General features: G+C 38.7%; 1 protein-coding gene across 1 annotated transcript; it reads right to left on the reverse strand.

The window, feature by feature from the left end:
- Positions 1–5,691: 5,691 nt before the first annotated feature.
- LOC119735485 lies at positions 5,692–6,864 on the reverse strand. The gene is made up of 2 exons (XM_038209190.1): positions 6,227–6,864; positions 5,692–5,774 (listed from the first exon to the last, which is right to left on the reverse strand). Exons 1-2 carry the CDS (start codon positions 6,572–6,574, stop codon positions 5,751–5,753), a joined length of 372 nt encoding a protein of 123 aa, XP_038065118.1. The 5' UTR covers positions 6,575–6,864; the 3' UTR covers positions 5,692–5,750.
- Positions 6,865–12,465: the final 5,601 nt, after the last annotated feature.

The following is a 12,465-nucleotide window of genomic DNA, read 5'->3' on the forward strand; positions in this document are numbered from 1 at the left end:
TCACCTTCCATCAGGGCCGTTGTACGCGTCCATGCCCAATTCGGATTTAAAAAGTATCTTAAGTTAACCTTATTAATTAATATATGCAAAAAACGGTACTAATGTTCATTGAAAAATAGCATGCTTAGTGTTATATCAACATAAAATCAATGTATCAATGAATACATTTACATGTATTCCCTTCAAAAATAATATTGTAATTCGTACTTTTGCATTGAAAGGGTTTATCTTCGAGACAAAAGCCGTACCCAATTGTCACCTTTTTTCCTTGTCATGTAGTTCAGCCTTTGTGGAAATCATGTTATTCTTCAGCGTTTGTTTACGATATTGTTGTGTTTTCATCTTTGTATTTTAATTGGTGTGTTATTTTATCCCAAATTACTACTCTTTGTATTTTTGTGTAAATCATGTAATTCAGCCTTTGCGCTGCCACATCGATTCTGTGAAATAACCATTATCAATTTAATTCAATTCAACATCTTTAAAAGTATTATTATTGATTTTGTTATTAAATAAGTAAGATATGAATACATGTCATCCTTGCATCGTCATTATTTGTCGGCTACGGTGCTGCGTCCCTGCATGCGTTTATTACTCATGATTTTTTTCAATTTTTTTAAGATATGAAATTGGTGACCAATATTATAACAACAAGACGCTGTAAGCTTTGCAATACTATGTAAAAAACCCCCTAAGGACAGTTTGGTGTAAAACATTATCATATCCAGACATAAGAAGAGTATGCCCAAGATAACGCAAGTCAAGATTAGATGTAGTCTGAGAGGCGTGAACGGTAGGGCGCCCTCACCTAAAGAACGACCAAAGCGTGCTCCGTGCCGAAGTGTGTGATGGCATTGAACCAGGAAGTCACGTGCGTGTTTCTTATTCTTTCCCCTATTCCTTGTTATCACATACAACTAGTAGAATAGCTGTACTGAAGGTCGTTGCCAGCAATTCGAAATCAACAAACAGCTCCAAGGGCGGATCCAGAACACATTTTTTTGGGGGGCCCAAAAAAATTGTGGTCCCGCAAAAAAGTGGGTCAAAAAAATTACGGCGTGGGGTTCGGGGCCCGCTTAAGGGCCCCGAAAAAAAAATGGATTCTATATGCTTTGTGGTGCGATCTGAGGCAATTTCTGACCACTTTAACCAATGTTTTTTTTTGAGGAAAAGATGGTGGTGTACTCATTGCCTGCCTTTATTGCGATGTCACATAAAAAAACCCAATTGGGTTCGGGGTTTTTTTTGGGAGGGGGGGGGGGGGACATGGTCCCCTTTGCCCCCCCCCCCCGATCCGCCCTTGAATAGCTCCATCACCCTTTAGGTACAAATGAGCTGTGATTCTCGTTGTACTTTGCACAGTTTGTATCGCATGAGGAAATTGAACTATGTATGCACATTTAAACGTGTTTAGTTTCCTTACAAAAGAAGTTGGTCTAAGCCCAAAAAATAACATCCCTGTTAGCCCCTTAAATACCGTACCTCGCCAAGCCTTTTATATCACTGGTAAGCTTCGACCGATCGCGACAACACTGTACTACGATCAAAATGATTGAAATAGTTCAATTATTTGTGCATCAGTCAACCCCAACTCTATTCATTAGAGACTCAAAGTGATCGCATGATTGATTGAAACACATTCGCATAATCATGTGCTCGCTCACCGATGCATGGCTTTCAAACGTTCTGCTTCCAATTGCTATGCTAATAGGTAGTTATACTAATATTGTTTTTTCCTTCTTCATTTTCCCCTTTAAATTATCTAAGGCGGCTGTAGTTTTGAGGTAAGGTTCACCTTTGGAGTAAACAATATAAAAAGGACAACAAACCTGAAGGGTTTGCAAATGAGGAAATACGAAATACGAGAAATGTGTGGTGAAGAAATGCCCATCTTGAGTAAATTATTTATTTTGAATAAATGTTACAAATAAAACATTGTTTCTCTTTCCACTCAGTTACGATTCGAGTCGAGGTGAACGATAATTTTCAAATGTCACCTTAGACGTGAGTGACCGTGTCAATGAAACGTGTTTGCCTTGCCTTTAGATCTGTCAATTTCTTGTGATGCATAAACGTATATATCGGAAGTGTAATTAAACATACAGAAAATTTGAGCTGTTTAAATAAAGCACTGAATTACAGATAAATGCAAATAAGTCGAAAAGGCATTGTCCTATTATATTTGCTATTGATCTTCGATAAACAATTTGAATATTAAAATAGTGATGATGTTCGTTTAACAATATTGAAACCTACATTATGTTTCTTTCTACAACGGCGATAATAATAAAGATGCACAACTGAGAGGTTCTGACAACTCAGCCACCAATACAGTATAATCATACATTTGTACCATCTGCTTGCGCATCAATGACCTCCAATGCAAGAAGAAAGACCTTGATCTGCTTGTATCGAAGATGGCAAAGGCTTAACAAAAACAAATCATTGCAGATCGGGCAGAACAACTCAACTCCCCCCCCCCAAAAAAACCAAAACACAACAACAACATAGAACCAAACTAGTTTTTCTTCTGACCTTTTCTATGTAAAATGTCAAATCTCTCGAGCAATTCACAAAGCTGATGGCCCATTTATTCAGCCAATAATCAATTCATACCTGTTTTTATTATTCAACTTAAATTATTTATTTACAACTAATTGTTCATTATTCGTAAGCGCTGTGATTTAGTTTGCTATTAAGAGGGTTCGTAAATGCCGATTCTGATTATTATTGTCATTATTATTAATATTATCGTTATTTATATAAACTGGAACAGTTCATCCGCAGGAATAATCCGCAGATCATGTTACCACGTTGATTTGAATGGAAAACAATCAAGATGGCCGCAACACGATAATGCCTTCCACAAAATACCGGAGTAGACTGTTTAGCACAGGCAAATAGCCTACTAGGTGACAAGTTCGACATTGCCGACGTTAACCTGGAAAGAGCTCAGTTCGAGGCTCCATACTTGGTCATCTTCTTTTCGTTGTCTACATTAACGTGGCGATCTGCCCAATTATCGCTCATGCACTTCCACCGTTCCTTTAATTTTCCTTTACATTGTTGCGTAAATAGCAACGAGTATTTGGTTCACCGTATACTTTTTATTGTTCCCACGCCTGTAGGGAAAGTAGTTCCTTAACCATGTTTCCTATAATAATATCATTTAAACACATTTGGGTAGGAATTCATATCTATTATTTTCCTGCAAATTATCATGAATGTTGTCCCCATATTGTTTTAATGGCACATTTCATAATGTTAATTATTATGAATATTTGTGTATTTTACCGCGCACGGATATATGACCGGCCCCACCGTTATATTTGGTTTCGCAGGAGCTTTACGAGAGCCCGAAAACGCTTTAGTTTTCGAGATAGGCGATCTGGTTCACCTAATTTTATGAAACTTGCCAGATATGTAGATTACGGTGTACCATTTAAGAAAAACGTTGTTCCCTGGTCAACAAATTGTTTGGGAATGAGAAATTCTACGACAAAAACACGCACGAATTGTCCATGAGAAAAAAAGAAAGAAATAGCGCCCTCTTTTGACACAGCAAATATACATTTTACACGCAATGCATGCGCGCGCGAGGCGGGTTCGCCCGTCTTGCTGAACATTTTGTTTAATGTTAGATTCTAGCCTTTTTATTTGTAATTATTTCTAAAGCAGGATGCTTATTACAGTTAATTTCAATTTGAAATAACCAGAGAGTTCCTTACATTATAAAATATCTTGTAAATGACAAGCCTTTATGAAAGAATAATGTGTAAAACCCATGAGCCCCAGACAAATCCATTTTGAGAGAACTTGCAATTTGCTTTGTTATGATATCCCACAAAAACTGTAAATCAGTCAATCTTCTCTAAATGGCTGCTAGTTAGCTGAAACGCAAGATCATCATTAATATGGAGCAGGTGTCATACTTAAATTGATTTAAATTTAGATTAAATTTGATCAGAACGATTTGAAACAATAAATAACAAATACGATCCGAATACTGTTTCTATAACTTTTTTATTCCAACTTTGATGTGCTGTACATGACATTCTGCATTCAGCCAAAAGAAATACACAGATGGAAAAATCTTAATCAGTTAGTGTTGTTTTCTTGAATGAACAATTTGAGTAAAGACGGCAGGTACCTCAAACAGGATGAGTTCATGTATTCCAAATGAAATGACAAAGATCCTCCCCAGAAGAAAGAGCCCCAAAAGAACAGCTTCCAGTAGCAGATAACTTTACAAAAGTTGTTTAAGGTGTGCAGGCATTCCACTTTAAGTAGAAAATTGGATTCAAAACCATCTAGTATACATTTGTTTCTTGAACTTCTGTTTTAAACGACGATACAACCACTATTTCCTTTTTGGCCCTATCCATTCCCCAAATCCCAATATACACCACATCAAACATTCACAAGGGTTAAATACAACTTCAAACACACCTTATGCAGTGTTACATGTATCTTTTTGCCAATTTGGTTAACAGCCTTCATGAAAAAGAAATTAAAACAAAAATAAGTTTTCTAAATGCCAGTTTGTAAACAAACACAAATGTGTTTTCACAGATATCAATTATTCTGACCACTCCAATGCAATGGCACTTCCTCAGTTGAATTTCTGCAATTACAGTACATGTATAAGTGTCAAATACAATAAACAATAAGAGCAATTACACAAATGCACCGAAACAATTCTCAGCACATCCATTTTGGATTTGACAATGTGCATAAGAAGTTCTTCATTGTTGTTGTCTTCCGCCGCCTGTAGCAATCTTTCAGCCTGTAGGGTAGTAAATGTGACCAGGGGTTCTTGCCTCCTCTTCCTTGTGACTCGGCAGGTCACACACTTCTCCTTCCTGCAAAGGATGCACTGTTTGGGTAGAACGTGTTGTGATCTTGCTGCAGTCTTGGAAACCGTTTGCGTGGCTGAACGGAGTCTTCCCGTTTTCACAGGGGGGTGGGGAACCTTTTTGGCTGTTACAGTTTCTAGAATACAGTAGAGAAACAGAAAATACAATCTTATTCAACTGTTAACATGTAATTAACATTTAATTGGTTGTATTTATTGAAATAAGGCCATTTTTTCAATGAAAATGTTGTGTTGCTCTCAAATAAACAAAATCAGGAGGGTATATGTCATGTTTCTTCCTTAAATTTGTGAGATTATCTTTTTTTGGGGGGGGGGTCGGTTGGGGAGGGTAAACAACAGTATACATTAAAACCTTCCCCTTCTTCGAAATTACAAATAAATGGAAAGAAAGTTATCAGTTCTTGGGCCTAATACTGGTATACACATGTGCATGTACATGGCCATGTATATATTTGTGGATGGTACACTAGCCCAGGTGGACTCCCTTTCCCTACGTTACACGTACATTGCGTTTTTATAGCTAAAAGTAAAAGTTTCAAAAGATACATTAAACTCTTTGGACTGTTTTTTCATAAACAAAATACATTTCACATGGACACTGGGTGAACTGAACTATGACAACAGTTTTCCAGAGTAACTTAGTTACAGACATCAGATAAATACTGGGGGGAGGGAGATTATCAACAGCACCTCACAAATATACTTGTATAAGATTATCACACCACCCTCCCCCTGCAGTTTTTTTTTCATGAAGGTTACCAAATGTGTTAATGAATAGAAATGGAAGCAGCAGTTTCTATACAAATAAAATGTACCTGCAATTTAAGACTTCTCTTTTTGCTGGGCTTGAACTGCTCTCTTCACCTTGGACTTGTCAGTGTACTGACTGTAGCATGACCTATACAGAAAAAAAATGTGGAGGTTTACATTTACATAGTACCAACATGACCAATAGGCGGAAAGATTTCCATATACGAAGTTCACTCAACACTCTGTGTACAAACCCTATGAGAGTGAACTGAAAGATTCTAAGTGTCTTCTAAGAAAATGATTGTATTTTCTCACTGCTCAAATTGACTTTGATGACATGAAGTTGCTATCTGGGGGCTTGTTAGTCAATACAGAGGAAAATTAGTGAACTTCGCATATGGCAATCTTGCCCATGAATTTTCAGAGCCCCCCCCTTGCCCCCCCCCCCCCCCTTAATGCCCTTGCCCTTATTTTATCTCGATCATCATGATCATAAAATAGTCAAGTCATCTGGTCATGGATATGATCGATGATGATTGGTAGGTTAGTATGATATTACACAATCTCGAAGTGAAGGGAAGTGTATGATTTGTATCTCACCGATGATGACCGGCATTCTCTAGGATCGTGAGATTGCAACCGCATACTGACGGGCTGATCATGCTGATCCGTAGCAACAATTGCGCCAGCTGACGTGGCGCATGTTTTGGCGATGAAGTGCCTTGCTATCTCGGCTTGCACTTTGCGGTCCTTTTGTGAAGGCCTTCCAGACGTCGGTATACTCAAGGAAACGTGACCAGCTGTGCTCCGTGAAAAACTGCATTTCACCCTTTCCAGTCGGAAAGTGCATGAGACACTGAACTGATGATTTTGGAGCATTTTCACCTTCTGTCTCCGCTGCGGTCTCGGACTCGGTACTTGCTTCCGCGACGACATGGACGACGCCATGTTGGACTCGCCTCTTGGCGACGTATATAGAACGTGCAATTTGATTGGTTCTTTGGCGACGCAACACAAACCTTGCACGTTATTGGTTGATTTTCATCCTCTCTCGGGCGTTATATTTGTCTAACGATTTTTTGGCTGTAACCTCGAATTTGACGTTAATTAAAATTCATTTGTGAAGTCCCAAACCACCCAGGAATGCGGGAACGTGGTTTGTTAGCGCTTTCTATTTTTGATCAATGGAATGAGAAATATTAGAAAAAATTCGGAAAACCAGATCGCGTAACGAGCGAAAAAAAAGGCCTCGTCCCACGGACTTACTTGTCCTTTTTCCATGATGGCTGAATCTGTTTGATACATAGCATCGTTTCCGGCAGCAAATTGCATTAGAGATTGAGTTCTGAGATTCCATCCTGGTCTTGCTGGCCGCAGGGAATTCCTGCCCACCCCTTATTGTCCGGGTGAGTAGGATTTCAGTGTATTTCATATGTCCTTGCGACGGTATTTTGCGTTTTTCGACACTTTAGCTTGTGACTTTTTCACATGACGTAACGTGTTGTGTGTGTGCAGCATATACACATGGTACAAGTGCAGCTCTTCGAGTGTGATTGCGAGAGGGCTCGCTAAACTATAACGCGCGCTCGTCAGTCGCGCGCTTGCTAAACACTCGAGCACTCTCCCTTGCTCACTTCGGCGAGGTATTGACACTTTATGAGGATCTTATTGTATGATTATTAGAATATTATTTATTGATAAATTGTACTGTACATGTAATTAATTAAGACTTTGATTTTTTATTGATTTATAGGGTGTTTGTTTATGCTACCTTGGTGAGCAATGTACAGTGTAAATTCTAGTGTCGGCCAGTCCATATCCCTTACCATAGATTCGTTCGTCCCCACTTTGGAGGTCAAGGGCCCGATTTCACGAAACGCTACGACGCGTTGCAACCCAAGTTACGACTTGTTAAGCCGGCCTCAGGTCGGCATTAAGCAGAACATTTATGCTTAGGTCACAAAACTGATAAAAAATCGTGTGATTCTCTGGAACAAGTGGCATCCCGACGTAAAATAATCGCAACCATGCTTATGTCACGATCGACCACAATTCCACGCCACAGCATAGACAATCATGTGACTTCTTTACCGTAATTTAGTGTTTGGCCGGTTCGGCTCGAGCTATTATCAACGCGCATTCCCCTGATACGGTCTTAAATGTACTTGCGGTATGCCCATTCAAAAATACATTTGATTCTAAAAGTCGACACAAGTCAAACATTATAAATTTCCAATGCTTTTGTTGAACAATTTTATTTCATTTTTAAACACCCCTATAGCTATGCCATAGAATATCCTCTCGTAAGTAGGTAAACAATCTCCTTATAATTATGGTGACTAACGTGCACCTGGTGCGTACTGTATGATGATGCACAGAACGCGCGGAGCACCAGTGTAAAGTGCTCATTGGCCATTAAACATGTTTCATCTCCACAGTACATGTGTACACATCCTTAGTTATGCTATATTGATGAAATTACAATGCATTTTATACGGTACATTTATGTCTTTACATTGTTTGTTTAAACAGCGATGCTCATATAAAAAGAGTATTCAATATTCTGTATTCGTACATCCATCTACATGTATCATGTGTTTCATTTCAGGCTAAAATTTTTCTCTTGCAATCCACGCTATCCAAATTTGAGTTCAATAAAGTGCATTGACCCTATAATTCAACATATTTAGGATCGAAGTATGTGCAAGTATACAGTCAATATTACAAGGATGTTCAGTATCGAACATAGACTTGGTTTTCAACCTGGGATATTTATTTTGTGGCATAAAAATATTTTTATACAGACTTGGCTTCCAACCTTGAGTATTCATGGCATAAAATGTGTTTTTTTTGGTCGGTATCTAGGATCTCCGTGCATAGTCAACGATAACAGATGGAGAATAACGTGGACTTATACAATTACAATTCAATTAAATTTATTCATCATGCCAGCATGACATTCTCCATCTCGATTTGCACTGAAAATTTCAAATACCTACAAAATAGAAAAATAAATATATATAAACATACAGTATACACGTTAAAACTTTCAATAAAAGGCAATAAATAAAATAATAGATTAAAATGTTTCTCAAAATACGTTAAAAGCCTAAAAGTACACACATGGACCACATTAATCAGGCTGCCTGGGGATAAAGAAGGTATGCTGGAGGGTAAATAGGGTTGAGTAGCAAGGGGAAAAGGAAAAAGACATGCACACACACAAACAACTGAACTTTGGTCTGACCAGAGACCGAGTATTTTTTTTTTTGCCTAACCCTCAAAGTTTCAAAAGTCAAGTAGACCCAAATCTATTTATATATGAGAAATATCATTATGCAGTGCTGTAAACACTTCAACTAGATAACGCTATTAATAATTTATACAAACCTTGGAGAGTTGATAGCTTTTGATCGGTTGAGACTCGAACACTTGGGGCTGTATTAACGTGTGATATAAATACCGGTGTCATATGAAAATCCGACTCCTATTAAAATCGGACTCCTTTTTCCTATTATTGGTTAATCCTACGCACGCAACCAATCACTTTCTTAATTATCATACTTATGCATGCGCAATACTTCCAAAGAGTCTATATTTCAAGGAGTCGGTATAAACGCTCCACCGGCTTCGAACGAATAAATGGACCCTGAACCAGCATTGATCCAGCCAATGATTGACCAAATAGACAACAGTCTTACGGTAGCTTGTAACGGTACAGCAGTAAACATGCGCTCAACAATCATCGTTTGAAGTTTTACGCGCGCGTTTGAAACACTGTTGCTCTCATATCGTTGATGTACCCTAACGTGGCGCGGCACCCAACGTGGTGCACTTTGATTTTTTGCCTGTAGCGCCGATCTAGAGCAAAAGTTTTAACTGAAATTTCATCAAGTTCTAAACACTCCAGTTCATTAATCGCAAGTTTATTCACCCGTATCAAATTTAGAAGAAAAAAAATATTTTGGCGTGATTTTCTGGGTTTTTTTTCAATTGCAAAGTGAACCCTTTGAAAATGCCCCAAAAAATAAGAAAATAATTTTCTGACAAACATCTGGCTGGGTATGTTAATAGAGATAATAACGATTTATCAGAATTTATCAAGTTACAGAAATTCTCAAATGTTGATTTGTAATTTTCCGAGATTCATTCAAGTGCGCCACATTAGGGAACACTCCGCCAATTTGTGCCCAATTTTCGGACGCCACCGTTTTTGAATTTCGGAATAAATTGTATGAAATCGAAATTGTTCATAGAGGTTAAACAGCAAGCATTAATAAGGTAAACGTACAAGTATTTTACTGCATGAATTTGAGGTTTGTCAACAAAGAGGTTTGGCAACGCTACACGAGGAAAGTTGGGTAGACTTCGAAGTGCGCCACGTTAGGGAACACGACTATATATCTATGAACTTTTCCCGTTCCCGGATCCCGCATAGACGCTGTACGCGCAGTAGTGCGTGGGGCAAAACGTGCGTTACGCGCACGTATGTCCCGTAGAATTGTGCACAATCTTGCAATTTTATGTCCTTAAAAGTAACATTTTTAGCCAGTAGTTATTATGTATCCAACAAAATTCAATATGCATCTTCAATCTTGGTGGTCATTTCGAAGTTTGCCCTATTTTCCCCTCGTATTTTTTTCGTTTCAAAATTGTGGTGCGCGTTGCAAAAAATCTCCAAATGAATGTCAGTTTATCTGATATAATGTGTATAAAGACATTGTTCTAAACAATGAAAAGGAAAACGTAGAATGTAAAAACTGCTTTAAATTACCGTTGAATTATTTAAGAAAATTGTAAAATGTTTCAATGGATGATTTAAGATATTTGTGTTACAATTATTATCTTTTTGGGATGAGAACAATTTACTTGGATTGCATTATTTATGTCTGACTTTTAATGACAATAATATTGCCCCTGAAAACCGTTTTAAGAATGAGATTAAATTACACTCCCGTAATGTTCCAGACTTCTGAATAACCTAATTAACTCCTCAAGTTTATTTACATTGTGCTTTACTTTTGGTACCCATTTTTTTCAACATCGTGAGATTCTTGCGCCTTCTTGGGGATTTTCAGATGCTGGATACGCCACTAGAGGTCCAAAGTTAGTGAATTCAAGGGCTGGGGAGGGGCATGCATCCCCCCCCCCCCCCCCCCCGTATTCAACAGTACAAAACTGCATCTGATTACGGCGTATAACAGACCCTGAGGAGGGACAATGGAGAGAAAAAATGTTCTGGGTGTTATCCCTTAAAAGTTGCCATGATTTTAAATTAAAGGACAGTGCAACACCTACGGATTTAAGACGTTCAAAATGATAATTGTTCTGTTTGTTGAAGAAAATAACACTCAAAGAGCTGGATGCAAGGGTTTTTTTAAGCAACGCACACCAGCATTTTAAAACGGGAAATAAATACGAGAAATAAAATGGACCAAACTTCGAAATGAACATTCAGCTTGATAACCCATTTCGAATTTTGTTGAAGAAATAACTACTACAGGTAAAAAATATCACTTTTGCGGACATTAAAATATGTCTTTCCATACAAACCTACGGGACAAAAGGTGCGCGTAACGCAACTTATGCCCCACGCGCTAAAAAATGGCGCCGCCCATGGTAGAACGCGCGTCTGTATGCACTGCCAATCTAGTCTTATTATTCTTTATCTTCAAGCAAACTAGATTCCTCGATCCTTCGGCCTCGTGGCATGTGGGACACAGACGCACTACATTATTCCGTGTTCCACTCGCGCTCGCAAGATAACGAATAATTTCTATGGTAGACTTGGCCAAGTCTGGGTTGCGCTCGGTCTGTGCCTATAGTAAATCCACTCACGGCGCATACTTTACATTCACTGATCTCTATATAAAGACTGGATAGCGGATATCCATACGTCATTCACAGTAGACTTTGCATATTGACCAATTCGCCCCCGGTCTCACGAAGATGGCCGCGTATAATACGAACGTTCTACGCGTATACAGCGACCGTTGATTCAACAGTTGACGCGCAATTTGGTCACGTACACATATATCATGATGTTCTAAAAAGGACACATTTCCGTAGTGATTATTATTTCCAAAACGCCGAAAAAGTGAACTGCTGGAATTAAAAAAGTAAACCACGACGTTAGAAAAATAAAACCTTGGTCAGTAGTGGTGGTCAAAATATAAGTTAAGTGAACTGCGATGCTACAAAAGAAATCATGCTGTCTATAAAGACGGCAACTTGTCGAGAGAGCCCGTCACGTGGCCGGTCTTAAACGGATGATAAAGACATGGCTAGCTGGTCTTAAACGCTTTTCCAGTGTCACATGAAATTTGGAGTCCCATGAAATGGTAGTATATTGCGCATGCATACGGGATGAATCTGAACGTTCAACCAATGAAACGTTAAAAGGCCCGGTGCCTTTTAACGTTTCATTGGTTGAACGTTCAGATTCATCCCGTATGCATGTGCAATGTACTACCAGTGAATCAGTATTTCATGGTCCGAAATTTACACTTCACCTGCCCAGCTGCGTTTTGCGCGACATTGCGCAGTACGCGCGACGCGCACGCCAATGTCCCTCTAAGGTAACGAGTTGTAGAGGGGCATTCCATATTATAGTCAGAGGGGTGTTTCGTAAAACATGATGTAAAATTGTTGAACAAAAAGGTTGGCAACGTCTAGCTTTTGACATTTTTTTTTAATTTTTGGACCGAAAAGGTATTTATGAATGGGAATAAATGTGTGTTCGGTCGGTATAAAACACTCTGTTTAAGACCGGTTTGAGTCTGGATGGGCGATAATTACCCTCGGCTTCGCCTCGGGTAATTATCGCCCGCCCAGACTCA

This window comes from Patiria miniata, unplaced genomic scaffold (genome assembly GCF_015706575.1).
Source record: "Patiria miniata isolate m_02_andy unplaced genomic scaffold, ASM1570657v1 HiC_scaffold_29, whole genome shotgun sequence".
Classification (NCBI taxonomy): domain Eukaryota; kingdom Metazoa; phylum Echinodermata; class Asteroidea; order Valvatida; family Asterinidae; genus Patiria; species Patiria miniata.